The sequence below is a fragment of the Pseudorca crassidens genome, chromosome 7, assembly GCF_039906515.1.
Source record: "Pseudorca crassidens isolate mPseCra1 chromosome 7, mPseCra1.hap1, whole genome shotgun sequence".
In the NCBI taxonomy this organism is placed as follows: Eukaryota; Metazoa; Chordata; class Mammalia; order Artiodactyla; family Delphinidae; genus Pseudorca; species Pseudorca crassidens.
Window position 1 is genome coordinate 103,934,696 of NC_090302.1, and position 22,018 is coordinate 103,956,713.

At 38.3% G+C, this 22,018-nt stretch overlaps 1 protein-coding gene across 2 annotated transcripts in view; it reads left to right on the plus strand.

Moving 5' to 3' along the window:
* Nucleotides 1-251: 251 nt before the first annotated feature.
* PPP2R2A (protein phosphatase 2 regulatory subunit Balpha) overlaps nucleotides 252-22,018 on the plus strand; it is an 83,896-nt gene continuing 62,129 nt past the window's right edge. Inside the window, exons 1-2 of one of the 2 annotated variants that reach the window (XM_067745188.1) lie at nucleotides 252-555; nucleotides 2,401-2,475. In XM_067745188.1, the coding sequence (XP_067601289.1) occupies nucleotides 549-555; nucleotides 2,401-2,475 (82 nt within the window). In that variant the 5' untranslated portion in view covers nucleotides 252-548. Of the gene's footprint in view, nucleotides 556-906; nucleotides 1,062-2,400; nucleotides 2,476-22,018 lie in introns of those variants that run through there. The other variant, XM_067745189.1, reaches the window with a different exon arrangement.

Sequence of the window (22,018 nt, forward strand, 5' to 3'; positions counted from 1 at the left end):
ACTGGCAGGGCGGGCAGAGGGGGAACCGCCTGAGACAGGGAGCGCGCGGGCCAGGCCGGAGGGGACGCAGCAGGCGGGGCGAGGCGGGAAGGGGCGGAGCGAGGCGGGAAGGGGCGTGGCCAGGAGCCCGCCGGGCCGCTCCCCGCCCCTCCCCCTCCGCTCCTCGCTCCAGCCCTCGCCCCGCCCCGCCCCTCCGGCCCAGGCCTGCGGCCCCGCCCTCCTGGTGACGTCACTGGCCAGGCCAGCCGGCGCCATTTTGAAAGTGGAGTCGCCTGCCCTGCCGCTGCCGCCGCCGCCGTCGCTGTCGTAGCCGCCGCCGCCGCCGCTGGAGAAAGAGCAAGAGTGGGGAAGACCAAGAGTGAAATCCACCATCCCGCCGGCTGGTTTGCCAGCCCCTCCTTCCTTCTCCCCCGACCCCCGCCCCCTCCCCCCACAGGTGCCATCCGCCGCCATCCGCCCTCTCTACCCCCCCATCCCCAGGTGAGGGGGGTGAGTTCAGGAAGCGGAGACCCCGAGGAACCCAGCAGGGTCACCATTTGCAGCGCAACATGGCAGGTAAAGGAGAAATCACCCTCTCCACTGACAAGGCACCGCTTCCTTCCTGCTCCCTCCATCACCGCCTAGCGACTGCTTGCGCCTCTTGGAGAGCCACGGGGCACCCCTGGGATTTCAGGGAATTGGTCAAGTGGGCTGGGGTGGGGGTGGGGCGGGTTCTGGAGAGGCGAGTGGTCGCTGTGGTATCGAAATGGCTTTGAACTGGAGGGCTGGAGCCTGGGCATGGGTGGGGGTGGGGTGTGTGCCGGCGAGCTGAGGGGTAAGGCGTGGGTGGGGCGGGGTAGGGGCGAGTGCCGATTCGTCCCTGCGCTTGGGAGCCCGGTGGAACCTCCGCCCCCGCCCCCCCAGGGGGCTTTTCTGCAGCTCTTCCTTCCTTTAGTTCCTATGTTTCTCTCTGCTGCAAGCCTTTTTGGGTGTTCCTACAAATATATTTTGCACTGAGAAGGAAGAGTGCTTTATAAGTTGAAATACAATGGGGACATAACGTGTATTTCTTTCCACTGTGGGTACGTATATTTTTGAGACTGTAAGCCTGAATTTTTTTTTTTGTTTGGAACCATCTCCCTTTCGTTTTTTTTTTACCCTTTAGGTCCAAAGAGTGCAAGGCCTCTAATACAGCGAGTTGCGTGAAAAATGTAATTTTAACTTTCCGTTTTGCATGTTAGCTTTTGTGCAGATGTCCTTTTCCCAAAAGGGTTTCATGGAGTTAGTTAAAATAGTTGTGGAGCTCAGAGATATAAATAGCCAAGAGGAGAGAGATTTAGGTAAAAGCTTGGGGCGGAGGGGGGGAGATGCAGAGAGAAAACCAGGTTGGAATATTTAGCAAGGAATGGAGGTGAAGGAAGAGAAAGGTAATTGCTTCGAGGATTATTTTTGTGTATTTTGGTGTTGCTGAATATCTTCCTTCATCTAGTAGAATCAGTCCTAGATCTAGATTCAGTTTCTTTCTCCATAGATCCAGGACATTGCCCCCTCCCTGCTTGGCAGTGAAATGGAAACATTCAGGGACTAAACCAGTTTTCCGTGCTTTTATCAATATTTAGATAGATAATTAAACCTGTAAAAAAGTTAACATATTGGATTGACTTAGGGTTTGCTATGCATAAGTTGCTTTTTGGCCTTGTTGAATGATTAAGTGAAATTAAAATTGTTCTGCACAAGATGATGACAAATGAGCGAAATTAATTCTTTGCCAGGTCCTTTGGATTCTGACGGATTAGGTGAAGGGAGGCAAACCAAGCTTCCTTTTGGCAATCTCTTCACCAACATTCAATTCAGTTTCTTTTCCTCTCTGGAGCCAGTGATTTGCTGGTAATGAACTGCAAAGAAATGGGTGGTGATGTTGTGTTTGCTGTATGTGCGCTGTGGTGATAGGGTTCATATGAATCATCGCTCCTCACCCAGGCAGTAATGTTCCTGAAGTTTTCTCTTCGTTCCGTGTTTTATGGTAGCTTAACCTTATTAACTCTCCTGCCGCCTTTTGTAGCCTTAAAGGAAAACTCTTTAACTTTCGGTATTTACTTTTTTCTGGTAGGTCTTGCTTGAAGTAAGGCTTTTACTGTGTTTGAGGGGAAGGGAAAATGGAAGGGAACTTTTGAACTGATGTACAGTGGTAACGATAGTACATGGCCTTTAACTATTTCAGACCTGGAATCTCTCTCTCTTTTTTAATGCAGTACCAACTATTGGGGACTAACCTTTTTCCAAATTAGTGCTGTGGGGTGGTGGTTGTATGTGTGGGCAGTACCAGGCTGTTAGTATCATGCCAACTATGGATGCCATCTCTGTTTATGAGAGTAAACATGAGTAGGACTCAGTTTTAATTGGTATGTTTTCTTTTTCCAGGAGCTGGAGGAGGGAATGATATTCAGTGGTGTTTTTCTCAGGTGAAAGGAGCAGTAGATGATGATGTAGCAGAAGGTAAGAAAGCATTTAATAATGCAGAATTTGGATATAGAATCTTTCCAAAATCTCTGTTGCTGAAGGATTTCCTTTCAGCTGAGTCTGTTCTAGTTTAAGAACATTTTATGTTTGTTGTCCAAGCAGGGAAAGAACAGTTTTAAAAGTCACCTTTCTGGAAGATAATCTTAAATCTTTTATTACTTATGCCGTGTTTTATTATTATTTTTTCCTGAATAAAATAAGGAGCACTAGATGATGATATATATAAAACCGTCACAAGAAAAATCTAAGGTCCATGCGGTAAAGGTGTCCTCGCTGTGTAAATTTCACGTACAAATAAATGGTGATGAATTTTCATGGTTGTACACTGCTTTTAGATAATTTAGTTGAACTAGGTGCCATCAATATTTAGCTCAGAAATATTCTTGATAGCATCTTCCATTTTGAGGGGAGATTTTTAGTTTTTTTGGACTTGCCTACTATGAGAGTGTGGTGTTGATTGGCATATTCTGTGAAGAAATGCTGGCTCAAATGATGCATTTAATTGTCTTATAAAGATTAACTTAGGTGGATAAGAAAATAACGGTGTTATAGATATATAGCATGTCTTCTGGAGAGCTTATTGTTGTGTATTTTGAAGCTGGATTTGATCAGTGGAAGGGCTTTAGTTTTCCCCCAGATTTGTTTATTAGTGTATTTCAAAATTCTAGTTTTGAAACTCTAGGATTTTACATTCATTTGAGATGGTCTTAGATGGAGGAAGTCTTGAGATGGAGGAGACATTATATTCAATAAACTAGTTTTATTATTTCATTGTTCAGAAATATTAAAGTTTGAATTTTAATAGTATTGTGTGTTTGAATTACAGTAGGAATTTTCTAATACTCAGATAATTAAAATATGTACTTTTAATTTTCAAAAATTTGTCTAGTGAAAATTTATAAATTATCTGTCTCTAGATTGTGTTGTCCTCATAATAAGATCCTATTTCTGACTTACGGTCAGTGTACTGTTTGTTTTGAGGGTTTTTCCAAGGCCACGGTAGGATGATGGCCTTGTGTTGAGCCAGTTGAATGCTTGGATTTGCTTGTGTCAGTATTACTCGTTTTTGGTTTTTTTTTTCATTTTAAAATTTATTTATATTTTTAAAATTTTGGCTGCGTTGGGTCTTCGTTGCTGCGCACGGGTTTTCTCTAGTTGCGGCGAGCGGGGGCTACTCTTCGTTGCGGTGCGCAGGCTTCTCATTGCGGTGGCTTCTCTTGTTGTGGAGCACGGGCTCTAGGCCCGCAGGCTTCAGTAGTTGTGGCACGCGGGCTCAGTAGTTGTGACTCGCAGGCTCTAGAGCGCAGGCTCAGTAGTTGTAGCACACGGGCATAGTTGCCCCGCGGCATGTGGGGTCTTTCTGGACCAGGGCTCGAACCCGTGTCTCCTACATTGGCAGGCTGATTCTTCACCACTGTGCCACCAGGGAAGTCCTCAATGTCATTCTTTTTTTTTTTTCAATGTCATTCTTAATTAAGTACCTGATCAGTTTGCTGAATTGTGTGGGGAGCCAACTGGCATACATTGTACTTCTGATACAGAGCACTCTCACATTTCTTTCTATTGAATCCTCATCTGTTTTTCAGATGAGAAACTGGAAGCTTAAAGCAGTTAAGAGACTCACTGATGGTCATACAAATAGTGTAAATCAGGGTCTTCTGATGAAGCCTGTGGTGTTTGGCTTGTTCAGAGAAATAAATCCTAAGTTGAAGGGAGGAGTCATGTGTTACTCATTTTGTAATTCCATTACCTATTGAACAGTAGGCACTCAGATATTGGATCATTAGTTCTGTGCTGTTGTGTAATACTCGCCAAGTTATGAAAGTGCTGTATACTTGAAAAACGTTCCTTTGTTGTTGTCCATTTATTCCCTTTATCAAAGATCTTCTAGGGGCCTCCTAAATGCTGAGCACTAGGGCTCCAAGGTGTCTAGAATACAAACCCTGTGCGTAGTTCACTGTTAAACAGGCAAAGACCACATGCATTTGATTTAATCAGAAGAAATTGATGATTCCAAACTTAACTGAACCAAATGATAGTTTGTGACATGTATGATGGATCAGTGGTAACTTTCTTCTGCTAATATTTAGTAACTGCATTTTGCAACTGATTCATTAAATAATTTTCATCTGTGGTTGTTAAATATTACTTTTAACATTCAGTGCATTCCTAGTATCTTATCCTGAAGCTTGGTATGTATATTTTAATAGAAACATGATTTATTCTAGTACCTATGTCTATACAAATGCAATAAGTATAAAAAGCACCCAATTTTCAAATTATGCAGCTTTAATTTGGGTTTTTTGCATACTGTAGTTTGCACATCATAGTCTATTATGTTTATTTTACTAAGAGAAGGTTTACTTTTCTGAAATAAAGTAAGATTAATACATTTCCCCCTTGGTTTAGATTATAATCTCTAAATGGGTTACATCTGGCTCAACCTTTAGTTTAGCTTGCCTGTTTTCTGTTAACAGTACATCCTAAGTTCTTTTCCATCAAAGGCACCAAATTGTCTTTCCCCTCCTACATGTATTCAGCTGTCATGGCATACTCTTTTTACTTCTGTAATGCTTTAATCTTCTTTCCATACCCACTTTTACCTTGGTTAAGGTTCTCAGTATCTCTCATCAGGATTGCTCTAACTTCCTAAATGATTCCCTGCTTCTTGTCATGTTTTGCTTCTAAGTTAATCTTAAATGCCGTCCCAGTTTTATTTTCCTCAGAAATCTTTAGTGGTCAGTGTATCCACAGGCTTATGAATTACATTCAGATATTTTAGTATAGAATGTGAGACTTCTCACTGGTATGGCCCCTACTTCTCTAAGTTTATTTGCTAGTGTGGTTTACGATCCAGCTAAATGGATACAGTTCTTCACACAAGTCCTGTACACTCTTACTTTGGGGACTTCGTGATTTTTTTTTTTTTTTTTTTTTTTTTTTGCTGTTCCTACCTTGGAAGGCCTGATACTCCTGCCACAGTTCTCTTATCAGAATCATACTTATCCTTCAGGTCATGCCTGTAACCCTTTTACTACTCATCTCCCTTTTTTGGGAGTATTTTAAGAATCTACCTTCGTAGCACTTTGTATTTATAATATTAGTACCCCAAACCTCTACTGTTGTACTGTAAGCTGTATGTGGGACATTCTATATATAAACTGCTAAGCTTAAGAGAAAGCCTGGAACACAGTAGGTATCCAGTATTTATTGAATGGAGGAAGAAAATTTACTATAATGAGGTTATGAAGGGGGACAAGTATGGGTGAAAGGTAGCATGACTGAGACATACTTTTGGCAATCATGAGTTTATTTACTTGGCAGCTTTGTAAGTGGACTGATGGTATATAGCCGTGTAGTAGAAAGAAGCGAGGAGGCCTTGGGTTTCTATCCTAGCGACAGACTAGTATATGTCACTTGTGGTAAGTACTCCTCTGAGTTCCAGTATGCTTAGCCTTAAGAAAACAGAACTGGATTAGGTGATTTCGGTTGTTCTTGTACTCTTAATCTTGTTAACTCTCAAAGATGTCTTAGAAAAGAGACAGCCCCACATTATTATTACTGGTAAGTTAAATTGTTTGAGATGTTAGACTTTCTGGGGGCCTTAATTTAAAAATAAGACAGTGGATTTAGTTACTCAAGGCTCAGAATTTTTCCTTAAATAACATTACAGAACTAAGACAGAATTTTGACATTTGATCAGATACTCTCATTGTCTTTTGGCCCATGTAAGCCCTTCAGGACAGTTACAGCCTGTGTTGGGGTACTTATTCTGTGCACACACGGCTCTTCAGGCACTTTAAGTAGTTTACCTTTGATGTAGCTGATTGTTTGGGAGAAGGATGAGGCACTAAAATCATTCTCATGTAGTTTTTATTTTAACCTTCATAGTTAACAGTAATAACATTTTATCATATCCTGTACTTTTAGTTTTTCCTTTATTGATAGCTATTCTCCCATGAGAAGGTAGGTCAGAGCACAAAGTCCATGGTTTGAATCCTGCCCAGTCACCTACTAGCTGTGTGATCTTGGGCAAGTTAACTCAACCTCTTTGTGCCTGTTTTCCCCCTCTGTAAAATGAGGATGACAGTAAAACTTGTCTTAGGATTTTGTTTTGATGATTAAATGAGTTAATATTCCTAAAACAGAAACCCAGCACATAATAAGGGTTTAGCTATTGTTATTACTTGAATATTTATGATGAGTAAGGGAGAGTAGGAGAATGAGGAAACTGGGCAATTGTCTTTAAAGGCTATTAAAAACTTCTCATCAGCCAAAGTGAGGAAAATGGTATGTGTATGTTTTATACATATTCTCTGATTCCACAGATACAAAGTTCAAAAACATTTAGAATTAAACCATAGATTTAGAGACACATATGAAGCTGGTAAAACTCTATAAAGAATAGCTACAAAGTAATTAACTGTAAAAGCCAGGATAGTGGTTATCGTTAAGCAGTGATAGGCAGTTGTGATTGCCAGGGGTTCTGGGAAGGCTCATGGGGTGGCAAATTGACCTGGATGGTGGTTGTACAAATGTTTGTAATAACTGATTAACCTGAAGATTGTTGTTTTGATTTTGATTTTCTGTATTTGTTAGACTTCACAATGAAAAAGGTTTTTAAAAAATCCCATACTATACTAAAGGGTTTAGAATGAAAAATGGCAATCCCTTCCACACTCACTCCCTAATCCTCCTTAGCCCTTCTCCTAAAGGCAATTATGTTGAACCCTTCTTCTAGCTGTTTCCCTTGGGCTTAATTACATTTTTTGTGAATAAAATTATATTTCTATTTCTTTCAATTTTAGACATTTTCAATTGACTTCCTTCCATGGTAGATGAAGATTAAGCTGTTGACGTTTTTGTGCGTTTGCCCCAGCGTTACATCACATGTTGTGGTTAAATTAGAAGTCAGTGCTTACATTGTTACGAGGATGCAGATGTTCTCTACTGAGCTGTACTACACTGTAGTGTTGCTCATTTCTTGTGCATCCCTTCATTTTCCCTGAAGCTAATAGTTGCCTGTTTTTTAATTTGCCTAGTTCTTTTGAATTTTTAAAAAAACTTCATTATGGAGATTTTGAACATTACAGGAAGAAGATGGAATAGTATAATGAACTCCCATCACCCAACATCAACATGTGGCCAGTGCTGTCCCATTTATAACTTGGCATGACTTGACTCCTTCCCAGTTCTTTGTTATTTACTAATAGAGATATTATTGGTTTTGTTTTTAAAATCTAGATTCAACAAACTAGAAAACCAAGTTCATCATTTTAATGTGAAACAGTAAGGAATTTTTCCTCATGATTTTTTGCGGTAGCAATTCTGATAATTTGTTAATTTGTTCAAATTTTACTTGTGAAAATAAAATTATTAAAAATTCAAATACACTTGGATAATCTGAAGTGTGTAATTTTGGGTGAAAGATAAGGAAAAATTAACCAATATTGGTTATTTTAATTATTTTAATGCAAATTTTCACTATTTAATATTAAGTATTAAATAATAAATTTTTATTATTTTCATTAATTAATGTAAGTATACTTTTCCTCATCTCCATATTTGATATTCTTAAACTTTCTTTTATAGGATATTATTTTAGGGTATGATTTTATTACATGAAGTCAGTGAAACTTGGATCCAGATGTATTGCATCTTTTTCAACACTGCTTCCTGTTTATTTTTGGACTTAGACTTGTGGACTGGTTCTTGGAAAAAAAACTTTAATTGGAGAGTCTAAATACTCCCCGAATAAGGACATAAATAAAATTTGAGAAGCAAATAATCTTTGGGGTATCACACAAAATTTGAGGGTTTTAAATCCATTCAGTATGTTTTATGCTACAATATAAATAGATTTTAAGATCATTTGTGTTCTGTGTTTCTTAGAGTAGTATGCATGTTCGATTTAGGCACTAGGGTCAATTTGTAGAAGAAAATAGTAGAACCCCATTTTTTGCAAATTTCAGAATATTGGTACATCAGCTGTATTCCAGAACGTAATGACTCATAGCAAAGGTATTAGTTAACATTCTTAACCTTGTTTCACATGTCACACATCTTTCTCTCAGCACTAGCATTACTGCTGACAGAAGTCTGGTACTAATGCAGTACCATCACTTAAAGTAGTGTAACTTCGCCCATTAAATAACATGAATGATCATATTTATCTAGTATTAGGCAGTATCCTTGTTTTCTTTTAAGATGCTAAAAATTTTTTCTTACCCCTTTATTGGTAAAAAAAAAAAAAAAATTACAAGAGATAATGGCATTTTGTCTCAGGTTACTAAAATAAACCAAAAATTACACTTAGGTATTTTTTAGTACTCTCTTTTAGTGAACTATATTTTAAAATTTTTGAAGATTGTGGAATAAGCAGAATGATGAGAGACTGAAGGAAAGAATTAATTTTATTAAATCAGTAAAAAGATTACCATATATTACGTATTTATACATCTATATTTGCCTAGTTGAGTTGCAGGAAGAAAGGTAAACTTTATTTTAAGCTTCTTATGCTGTTAAATAGGAAAATTAAAGGGTTGGAGATAGATGTTTTAGCTAATATTCTCAATTACAGTCTCTTTTCCCTTCTCTTAGGTGATAATGGAAATTAAAATTGAGTAATCAAAGGTCTGCAAGTTGCTTCCTTAGTAGAAGGAAAGAGAAGTAAAGTCTGGTAATATATAAATTAGATTTCTCAATTATGTGCCAGGTACTGTTTTAGGTGCTTTATTGATACTGTTATTAATCTTTGAAATAAATAGATGCTGTTGTTTTTCCATAGAGACAGGAAACTTGGCTAGGAAGCCTAGTTTACTAACTGTATCCTTGAGCAGGTGGTAGAGCTGGGATTCTTACCTCAAACCTTTAAATTTCCCTAATGTAATTTTATTTACTTAAAAACTTGAGCTGCTTCTTTTAGTTTAGGTGAAGGTGTTTGAGGTTGTTGAAATGTGACTTGTTTAGAGTTTATTTGTAATGCCAAGCAGATTATTGTTGTTTTGAAGTAATTAAATCCAACTTGGAGATTTACTGAATCTTCTGCTAATGGAATTCTTAAGCTAGGACATTCGATAAGGGGTTTTTGAACCTTCTGATGTTGTATGTAAAGTTGTAATGTGTGTGCTTGTACGTAGGTGCATTTTTCTGGTCACAGGGGGTCTGTAACCACTGTCAAAACAGCGATCATTTATTCCATTTTGACGTGTGGTCTGGCAACCCCTCAACTGTGTCAGAACGTCTCTGAAGTTGAAACTATTTTCATGATAATATTTGCCTTTTTCACTGTGTTGACATTTGCACCAATGGTACAAAAGTAAGGGTTGGTAAATCTGCAGGCAACTTAGCATGTATCAAGGCCTTGGCACCAAATGGTACCAGTAGTCATGGTAATCTTCATTGCCATGTACCAGCAGTTTTAAAATGCCAGTTTTACGTAATGTCTTTGATGAAACAGTAAAAATTAATTTTGTCAAGTCTCTGCTATTGAAAGTCTTGACTCTTGAGTACATGTGTGTTGAACATTCTGTTTGACAGAATGGAAAGTACACTTATACCATTCTGTTATAGACCAGACAGAGTACAGTGGTTGAAGGAAAAGTATGGGTGCAATTATTTGTTTCAAGCTGAAGTAGTTGCTCTTTTCATGGAACATTATTTTTACTAGAAGGAGCTACTGACAAACTACTCAGACTTGTATATTTGGCAGACATTTTCTTAAATGAACGGTGAATCTGTTACCTCAATGGACAGTATTTGTTGCCCGTGATAAAATCTGAGCTTTCAAGCAAAACTCAAAGTTTTGGAAAACGTGTATCTCCTGAGCTTGATAACTTCTGAATACTTACAGATATTTCAGATGAGATCAGTAGTAATATTAATGATTGTGATTTTTAATACTGTGTAATGAAATGTGTCAACATTTGGAAAATCTGCATAACTGAATGGCCAATGCTTGTGATGCTAAAAAGTTATGCATAAGTAAAAGTGCAAGATAGAGCAATGGATTCTAATATAACAGACAACTGGTATGGTTTCAGACTCCACAAACCTTTAAGAAACTATCACGTGTTGAGTTTTGCTGTAGTATCAAAGAGATATCCGTAGTACCTGAAAAGCCTATTAAACTATTCCTCCCAGGACTTCCCTGGTGGTCCAGTGGTAAAGAATCTGCCTTACAATGCCGGGGACACAGGTTGATCCCTGGTCAGGGAACTAAGATCCCACATGCCTCGGGGCAACTAAGCCCTTGCGCCAGAACTACTGAGCTAGCGAGCCTCAACTAGAGCCTGTGTGCTGCAAACTACAGAGCCCACACGCCCTGGTGCCTGTGCGCCACAACTAGAGAAGAGAAAACCCGCACGCCACAACTATAGAGAAGGCTGTGTGCTGCAACGGAAGATCCCACATGCTGCAACTAAGCCCCGACACAGCCAAAAATAAATAAAATTTAATAAATAAAGCTTAAAAAAAAAGTCAACATCTATTTAAAAAAAAAAAAAGGAAACTATTCCTCCCTTCCCAACTACATACCTAAGACTGGATTTCTTCATATATTTAACCTACACAACATAGTGTAGTATGTTGGATGCAGAAGCAATTAAGAGAACCTCAGCATCTTCTGTTAAGTCAGACATTAAAAAGATTTGCAGCAATGTAAAACAATGCTGTTCTTCTCACTGATTTTTTTTTGGGGGGGGGCAATAGTCTCTTTTTTTCTTTTTATAACTTTTTTGTTAATGTGTAGGGCTTTTTATTACATTCTTATTTTTTGGCTGCTTTGGGTCTTCGTTGCTGCATGTGGGCTTTTCTCTAGTTGCGGCGAGTGGGGGGCTACTCTTCGTTGTGGTGCATGGGCTTCTCACTGCAGTGGCTTCTCTTGTTGTGGAGCATGGGCTCTAGGCATGCGGGCTTCAGTAGTTGCCACACGTGGGCTCTAGGGCGCCCAGGCTTCAGTAGTTGTGGCGCATGGGCTTAGTTGCTTTGGGGCATGTGGGATCCTCCCGAACCAGGGATCGAACCTGTGTCCCCTGCATTGGCAGGCAGCTTCTCAACCACTGTGCCACCAGGGAAGTCCCCGCTTATTACATTTTTAAATAAGTAAGTATTTGAAAATTTAAAATATCTTTGAGGTCTTCAGATTTTAATAGTATAAGGAAATCCTGCCATCCAGAAATACCTCACAACTGTGGGCTTAGTCTGTTAATTTCATTGTTCTATTGCTTTAAAAGAATCTCATGGGGGCTTCCCTGGTGGCGCAGTGGTTGGGAGTCTGCCTGCCAACGTAGGGGACGCAGGTTTGTGCCCCGGTCTGGGAAGATCCCACATGCCGCGAAGCGGCTAGGACCGTGAACCATGGCCGCTGAGCCTGCGCGTCCGGAGCCAGTGCTCCGCAACGGGGGAGGTCACAGCAGTGAGAGGCCCGCGTACCGCAAACAAACAAAAAAAAAATCATGAACTATAAGTGATCAGAAAGAATCATAAAGTGCTGCTTTTGTGCGTGTGTATTTAAAGCTTTCCTATGACTTTAGATTGTTTCAGCCTACTTACTCCTTTGCTGTTCTTTAGGTACCAAATTAAATCTGCCTTCAGTTTTTCAGGGCTTTCCCCACTATCTCTGCTGAGGTCCAGCTATCATTAATACTTAATGTAGGAATACTAAATTCCTTAAAGCCTAGTCTAGTGCCATTTCTGGGTTGGCTGCCTGGTCATTAGAAATGAGTTGGTGGCCTTGACATTGTGTTTTATTTTGAACCCGACATGTAGTGGTTTGATGTGTTACTTTTTTCTTGTAAGAAAGTCACAGAATTGGCATGGTAACTATTTTCAACTCTTAACCACTAAAGGGAGGAAAGGAGAAGGAACGGTGTTTTTCTTTAAATTCTACTTTAAAATGCAGCATAATTCTATATTTAAATAGTTGCTGAGTTTCCCATTTGAAGAATGCAGTATCAACTATTTATTGCTTAGTATTTTCAGGTTTTTTTTGTGGCTACTTTTCTACCCTTTTAAAAAAATTGTCAAAGTATGTAGGACTTTTAAAACTAGCTTTACCAATTTTCCATCCATGTTTAAACATTTAAACATTTTTAAATAAACATTGAGTTTATTTTAAAAATAGCTAATTTTTTATTAATATGAACATTTTTAGTTAATGTTAGCTGTAGCTGATTAAAATGTCATCTAGATCTTTGCCTGTGGCATATGTGGAATTCCTGGCAATTCATTATTGAGTGCTTCTGTGTGCCACTATACCAAGGGTCAGGCTCTTGTAATTTTAGTTTCTATAGGTTGACTTTCTCTCTGAATGTTCAGATATCAACTGGAATTTTCTTTTCTGAAGTCCTTGAGTGATCTCTTTTATCCAGTTCAAGGGGGTTCATGGAACAATGACCCTGTTTAAGAACCTCTGCTTTAATCTAAAAATTTGTCTGTGATTATATGCCTATATGGTTAAGTTGGAGGAGTCAAGGATATTTTATATGGTAACGATAGTTTTTAGACAATAAAAGGGTATTCTTTCTTAGGAATCTTGTTAGTACTTACTGTTACTGATATAATATTAGAGGGATGAATCTTCTAACTGGACCTGACAGCTTAAGTGTATTCCCATCTTGATTTTTTTTTTTTAATTAAAAAACTGCTGTCTCCTTAACCATGGGTAAAAATATTACAGTGTATATTGGATTTTTATCTGATTGCTTGTTTATACTTCATTCAGAAGGAATCTAAATTCTTCTTCAGTAGTCTGTATTAAGAGAGAAACCGAAGTTGGTAAAAGGGATTGGTGGGAACATTTTTTAAATTATTTGAAAATCTGGAACAATGTTACTTTTTAGAACTTGCCATTGTAGTTTCAGGTCAGCTGCCTGTGAAAGTGGAAACAACCTTTTTGGTGTTTCCCCACGTCTGTTTTTTTTTTCTTTCCCAGTTTACCACAAGGTGAGAGTCTTGTGGGCCTGGAGTAGATGTGTTTTTAAGATAGCATAAGAGGAATCTTTAATATTTTCTGTTGGCTAATAGATTGGTAAGGCTGTATTTCAAGAAAACAAGCTGTTGTAGGCAATCAGTAACTCTTGTCAGATTCCTTATGTAGGGATGCAACATTAGAAATGGTTATAAGAATTGGTAGTGGGGAAGGGACTGCTCATAGTCTTCTTTTTTCCCCTTGACAAGAATTATTTTTGTCTAGCAGCAGATAAGTGAAGTACTTTTTAGCTCCCTAATGTTTTTATGTTTTTTTCATTGTAAAAAAACACAAAAACATAAAGTTTACCATCTTGACCATTTTTAAGTGTACAGCTCAGTAGTGCTAACTGTATTCAAATTACTGTGAAACAGGTCTCCAGAACTTCATCTTGCAAAACTGATACTGGACCCATTAAACAACAACTCCCCATTCTCTCCTCTACCCTGGTATCCACCACTGTGCCTTCTGTTTCTGTGAATTTGACTAGTTCAAATACCTCATACACGTGGAATCATACAGTATTTGCCTTTTTGTGACTGGCTTATTTCATATCCTCAAGGTTCATCCATGTTGTAGCATGTGACAGGATTTCCTTCCTTTTTAAGGTTGATTTCATTTTATGTATATACCACATTTTGTTTTTCCATTCATCTTTTGACAGACACTTAGTTTGTTTCCACCTCTTAGCTATTGTGTACTTCTAGCCTTTTTATATATAGCTGGGGTTCTGTGGGGAGGAACATCCTATAAGTACTTTCTGTAAGTGATTGGAGGTGGACAGGAAGAACCCTAAGCAGAACATGAAAGTATCAGATTAGAGGATATTAAAGAATACAGATCGGTACTGCTGTGATACAAGTCTGTTATCCCAGATTAACAGTTTGAGGACAAGAACTGGGTTACTTTATTTTGTAGGCTCTTTCAGGATAAGGTTAGGCAAAATCTAAATTTTTGACCAAAGTTTCACCTCATTTGCAGTTTCTGGTTAAAAATAGAAAATCCCATAGATTTTGTAAGTCACATTTCATTACTGTAAAACTAACAGTAAAGACAGTCAGTATGTTGTTTTGTGTGTACTTTAATTAGGCAAAGTCTTCACCATAATAGGAAAATTTGATAACTGCATTGCATTTCTTTATAATGAAATCGTAGATAAGGAATGACCAAGGTTGCGTTTCTTAACAATAGCCTTTGAGGTAGACATTATTGTCATTTTGTACACAAGGGCACTGAAGCTCCAAGAAGTTGAGCAATGTTAATCTAAGATTATGAGTTAGTAAAACTGTTCTATTTTTTAGGCTCCCACGTTGCTTCTGTGTGGTTCAGCTTAAAAAAAAATACTATTTGATTAAATCTAAATCTCTGGTTCTCATAGGGAATGGTGCTAGGGTGAGACCTTAGGTATTCATCTACAAGTCAACAAGTACTTTTTGAGTGCCCAATATTTTGGAGAATGTGAGAGAAATAGAAGACATGAGTCCATCACTTAGGTATATTAAGGAAGGTCAGTTTTATTACAATAAGCATTCTCCATAACACATTGTTGCCTTTGGTATTAACCAGTTCATGTCACCAGGAGATCCTTGACTAATCGTATGTAAAACTTTTATAGGTAATGCTGGGATATGAGTAGTAAATCATTTCCCCTTTTCCAAGTTGACTTGACTTTGCTTGATATTGAGATGGTGTTGTAGTACACTTACTTGGTTGCTCAAAGAATCACATATATCTCAAGTCTCTTTTTTTCTTTTATGAGATGTCTATATTTATGCTTTAGAGAAACTAGTAGTGTATAACATTAAGTAGTAGTGTTAATTCTGAGGGCTCATAACATGAGCATTTTCCACATTTTTGAAAGAGTTAACTGCAAATAAGCTGTTATCAGTTGGAGGGCCTTTATTCTGTGAAAGTAGATGACAGTTGTCACGAGTGTAGGTTGAAGGCATATGGAGATGTTTGTATATGTTATTTATAGCTATGATGGTAAGAAAATCCAATACCAACTAGAAAGAAAACCCCACTATAACTTTGAAGTGTTGTATTTTATTTATGTAACTGATGCCCAAGGACTCATGGAAATAAAGTGAGAGCTAATTGAAGTTATTTGGAAGTTTCTTTACTGTTAGAATTATAGTCCTTTAAGTTGGGAATGCTCAGTTCTACTCTGGGAGCATTCTGTTATTAACACATACTTGTTAAGCATGTCTCAAGTCTTTTTAAGACATAAATACGTCTTTCAGTGTTTTCAGATGGTCATGAGTTGAATTTACTAATGATTATAACTGGAGATTTCTCCAGGCAAATGTTTGTGGTAGTTTACAAGCCCTTTTGTCCCTTTCCTTTGTATCCTGTGTTTCAAAACCTTCATTTGAAATTTGGCAGTTCCTTAAAAAGTTAAACACCGATTTGCTGTGTAACCCAGCAATTCTACTCCTAGGTATATATCTAAGAGAATTGAAAACCTGTGTCTACAAAAACTTGAACACGAATGTTTATAGCAACATTATTTGTAATAGCCCAGAAGTAGAAACAAACCAAATGTCTGTCACCTGGTGATGTAGCCATACGGTAGAATATTAAACAGCCACAGAAAAGAACGAAGTACTGATACCTGCTGCAACGTGGATGAACTTTGAAAGCATGCTAAGTGAAGAAGCCAGTCACAGAATCCACATACTACATGATTCCATATATATGAAATGTCCAGAATAGGCAAATATATTGAGACAGAAAGTAAATTAGTGGTTGCTAGGGCTCGTGAAGGGTGGGAGTAAGGAGAGTGGCTGCCAACAGGTACAGCGTTTCTCTAAGGGGTGATGAAAATGTTCTGGAACTAGATAGGGGTGATGGTCACAAAATTCTGTGAATACAGTAAAAACTGCTGACTTGTACACTGAATTTGAAAAAATAATAATAGTTAATAAACTAAAAAATAAACAGGAGAGACAAGGTAGGATTCTGTTTCTTAAAAAAATTTCTAGAGGGACTTCCCTGGTGGCACAGTGGATAAGACTTCACGCTCCCAATGCAGGGGGCCGGGGTTCGATCCCTGGTCGGGGAGCTAGATCCCACATGCATGCCGCAACTAGGAGTTCACATGCCACAACTAAGAAGACTGCCTGCCGCAACTAAGACTTGGTGCAACCAAATAAATAAATAAATATTTAAAAAAAAAATTTCTAGAGCCAATTAAAAACTCCCATTTACAAAAGAAAAAACTTTCATTTTGTAGTACTTCTCATACAGACGACATCTACATCTGACTTTCTCCACTGTAGTAAGCAAATCTAGTCTGCATATCTTTTTTACAAACCAAACATAAGGCAATTATTTTTGTATTTTACTAACCAGAATTTAATGTAAACACAGACACACAGACATATACAGTGGTAAAGACAAACAGTACAAGAGGTATACCTAGAAAGCATGTCTCCCTCTTACCCCATTCTCCCAGGTTCTGTGTCCCCAGAGATACTGTCACAAATTTCTTATATGTTATTCCGGAAGTATTGCATATTTGCATGTTTTTAACTTAATGGCGCATGTTCATCATTTTAGATTTAAAAGAGGAAAATATATTCCAGAAATCCATGATAGGAAAGGTCTGTAGGCCCCCTTAGCTACCAATTTCTTTTAACTGGTCTGTGATTTCTATATCTTCAGCCTGAAGAGTTGCTGAGAAGGTTGTATATGTTTGGGATGTGCATCTAGGTGTGCAATTAGTGTGCAATAAAGCTAAGTAAAATTTATAATTATTAATGTCTAAGATATCAAAGTCTTTAAAAATAACAGTTTGGGTTCATTGATACCTGGGATCTGTGTCTTACCCCTTATTAAATTAGATCTTGAGCTTTCTGGAATTGAATCTTACTGTTCCTGGTAGAGTCTGAAGTGACCTGGTCTTTTTGGTGATTATTTAATTAAGATTATAGTAGATGTTATAGAGTAGGCTAGATCCCAAGGACCTAATTTTTTTTTCTACTGTGTCTTTCTGACTGTTCAATAAATACATAGGTCCCTTTGTTCACATATCCACCATCTCTAATTCTCAGATGAATTTCTTGGGAATTTGGTTAACATTGTTTAAAATGCTAAAATGTCCTGATTTGTATACTGCTCAGTTGATGAGAATACAGCTTTATCAGATTCTTGCTATGTGGTAATTTGCTAATGTCACAGATTTTTATTCTTTAAGGAAAAATAACTTTCTGAATATAAACATAAAATGTTGATATATTTTTAAAAAGTGCTCATTGGGCTTCCCTGGTGGCGCAGTGGTTAAGAGTCCACCTGCCAATGCAGGGGACACGGGTTCGTGCCCCAGTCTGGGAAGATCCCACATGCCGCGGAGCGGCTGGGCCCGTGAGCCATGGCCGCTGAGCCTGTGCGTCCGGAGCCTGTGCTCTGCAACGGGAGTAGGCCACAACAGTGAGAGGCCCGCGTACCGCAAAAAAAAAAAAAAAAAAAAAGTGCTCACAAAACTTAGCTGATTGCCTACTAGTGTAAGCATTTTGCATGCATTATCTCATTTAATCTCTGAGGATAGGTATTACCACTTTCATTTTATAGATGAGAAAATCAAGGATTAGATAAAGTAAATTGACCAAGGTCACACAATTGGTAAGTGGGGGAGCCAGGGGATGAACCTTGGTTTCTTCTGACTTCAAAACCATCATAAGTAAGTGAAAAAAATAAAACCACATATAACCTCACCATTTTAAAATAACGTCTATTAACATTTTGGCATAGATCTTTCCAGTGTACAGTCCTTTTTCTGCTGTGAATGTATATTTTCAAAGCTGGCATTACACGTATAGTTTTGTATTATGCCTTCTTCCCAGTTAACATTTCAGAAGATAAATGGCTGTATGTTATTTAATTGGATGTCTGGTATATTTAATTTGGACATTTCATTTGTTTATGATTTTTGCTATTATAAATTATGATGAACATCCTTGTGAGAATTTTATCATTACTTTAGGGTATATTTCTAGCAGTAGAACATAATAGTCAAAAGGTGTGATCTTTTTTTTTAAGGCTAATGATATGTATTACCAAATTGCCATAGAAAGGTGGTGTTGGGTTTCCCTTCCTCCACCAGTAAATGGGAGTGCCCATTTCCTGACCTGTTGACAATGTCTGGCACAATACTACCATTCAGAAAAATCTTTTCCACTTACTTGTTTGTGTGGGTTTAAGTGTGTAGATTCTGGCCCTGTCCTTTGTCTGTTGTTCTTTGGGGGTGCTTGTCTTTCTTATTCATATGTATTAGCACCCCCCCCATCATATTGTACCTGAGAGAGGTTGTATGGAAGCACAAAGAAGAAATAATTTGGGTCAAGAGTAGATGGGGAAAACTTTGTAAAAGAAGTGATTTTTGTTTGTTTGTTTTTGACAGGCAAAGGAAGGCCAAAGGGTAAGGAAACAAACATTTGAGAACTACTGTGTGTTTTCTTATCTGTAAATGGGGGTAATTAATAGACTTGCCTTGTCATTCAGAGTATTAAATGTATGTGCGTGCTCAGTTTTGACACATAATAAGTGCTCAGAAGATTTAGTAGGTGCAGTTATTTAGTTATGTAATGCTAGCAGATTAACAATTAACAGAAGAATAAAAGCCTATATGAGCCCGTTAAATTAAAAAAAATCTAGTTGGTTTTGAAATTTGGGGCAGGTTACAGGCACTTTCAGTAAGTATATGTTGCATTAATGACTACAACTGTAGTTTGCTTGGGTTAGGAATTTGGGAAATCCAAAGACAGAAGTGGGAAGATTAATTTCATCAGGATTGGGGTCAGGCTGGGGTTTGGCACTTTGCCCATTCATTTGACTAATTTAAAATTAATGTGTGGCAAAATAAACTCAAAATGGATTAAAGACCTAAATAAACTCAAAATGGATTAAAGACCTAAATGTAAGACCAGATACTATAAAACTCTTAGAGGAAAACATAGGCAGAACACTCTATGACATACATCACAGCAAGATCCTTTTTGACGCACCTCCTAGAGAAATGGAAATAAAAACAAAAATAAACAAATGGGACCTAATGAAACTTAAAAGCTTTTGCACAGCCAAGGAAACCATAAACAAGACGAAAAGACAACCCTCAGAATGGGAGAAAATATTTACAAACGAAGCAACTGACAAAGGCTTAATCTCCAAAATATACAAGCAGCTCATGCAGCTCAATATCAAAAAACAAACAACCCAATCCAAAAATGGGCAGAAGACCTCAATAGACATTTCTCCGAAGAAGATATACAGATGGCCGACAAACACATGAAAGGATGCTCAACATCACTAATCATTAGAGAAATGCAAATCAAAACTACAATGAGGTATCACCTCACACCGGTCAGAATGGCCATCATCAAAAAATCTACAAACGGTAAATGCTGGAGAGGTTGTGGAGAAAAGGGAACCCTCTTGCACTGTTGGTGGGAATGTAAATTGATACAGCCACTATGGAGAACAGTATGGAGGTTCCTCAAAAAAACTAAAAATAGAACTACCATATGACCCAGCAATCCCACTACTGGGCATATACCCTGAGAAAACCATAATTCAAAAAGAGTCATGTACCACAATGTTCATTGCAGCACTATTTCCAATAGCCAGGACACGGAAGCAACCTAACTGTCCATCAACAGATGAATGGATAAAGAAGATGTGGCCCATATATACAATGGAATATTACTCAGCCATAAAAAGAAATGAAATTGAGTTATTTGTAGTGAGGTGGATGGACCTAGAGTCTGTCATACAGAGTGAAGTAAGTCAGAAAGAGAAAAACAAATACCATATGCTAAGACATATATATGGAATCTAAAAAAAAAAAAAAAAAGTTTCTGAAGATCCTAGCAGCAGGACAGGAAATAAAGATGCAGACGTAGAGAATGGACTTGAGGATACGGGGAGGGAGAAGGGTAAGCTGGGACGAAGTAAGAGAGTGGCATGGACATGTATGCACTACCAAATGTAAAATAGATAGCTGGTGGGAAGCAGCCACATAGAACAGGGAGATGAGCTTGGTGCTTTGTGACCACCTAGAGGGGGTGGGATAGGGAGGGTAGGAGGGAGATGCAAGAGGGAGGGGATATAAGGATATATGTATACATACAGCTGATTCACTTTGTTGTACAGCAGAAACTAACACAACAATGTAAAGCAATTATACTCCAGTAAAGAAGTTTAAAAAAAAATGTGGGGCAACAAAATTTCAAGCTTTTTTTTTAAAATTTTTAATTTTTTGCATCTTCCCATTTTTCTCAAGTTCCTCCAGTGTTTTGTTCTTCCCTGTGATTGTATACTCTACATCTTCTCTCAGGAATAATATAATTCGGGAGTGAGGGGGAACTTGGAACAGGCAGTAGAGCCCAAAGCATCCTTCACCATTAGTTTCATTTTCCCTGAGCAGGTAAGAGTGGAGTTTGGGACACCTGAAGGTGTGATATCAGGAAAATCCCATTACAGGTATTGACCCCTAATTACTGAGGCTCTAAAAAAGCCCTATCGGGTACCCCCCGCCCCAATCTAAGGCAACATTATAAGTACATTATTCTTTTATATTATAAGTATTTTCCCACTCTTCTTTCCTCCACTTCTCAGCTGTTTCTATGATGATCTGAATGCTTTACCAAACCTTGAGTAGGCTGACGAGTATATGGATAGCTCATAAAAAAGGCGTCTGAAGAGAAAGCAAGTTTTATTGTACCAGTGAGCACCCTATTTCTCTCCTCCATTCCTTATTCAGAGGTGTGCTGTTTTGTTGTCAGAGGGTTGGTGTTAGCGCAATACAGGTACTTCTCAAGCTTTATGTGCTTACGAATTTCCTGGGAATCTTGTTAAAATGGAGATTATGATTCTGCATGTAGATCTCGGGTGGAGCCTATGATTTTGCACTTCTAACCAGCTCCAGTGACGGCCGTGTTGTTGCTGCTGCTGCTCTGGTGGTCTGTGGTCCACACTTTGAGCGCCAAGGCAGTTTATAGCCTTTTTTAGGGGAAGGGGAACAGGTACGGTAGTCTCTTAATTCTTTTACTCAGCATTTCTGACATACTGAATAGATCCATTGTGCTCTTCTCACATCAGTTAACAGTTGTTCAATAAATGAATAAACACCTCCTGGGAAGCTTTGTACTAGCTATTAAAAGAACAGCTTGCATCATAGTACACTACACTTTAGCCATCCCTAATTGTTAGGTTAAATCCATGTTTGCAAGTTCAGTTTAGCGCAGGCCAAGATCTTGCTATACTTATAGGCTTGCTTTTGCTAATTTGCTTTTATAAGTAGATTGTCCCCCAGTGCTGTGAAAAGGATGAGTTTAAGAAGTGAAATCTTAACTCCTTAATTGGTTGTTTCATAATCTCTAACACAGGTTTCAATAAGTATAAATGACTAACCTTTTAATTTTTATGTTTGTGATTCTTCTGTTTGTTTCATTAGCCTTGAGTGACCTTTTCAGTCTCCAGTAAGGCTTTCTCCCTCCCCGGCCACCTAATCTTAGTTTTGTTTTAGGCTGATTTTCATTTTATCCATATAGC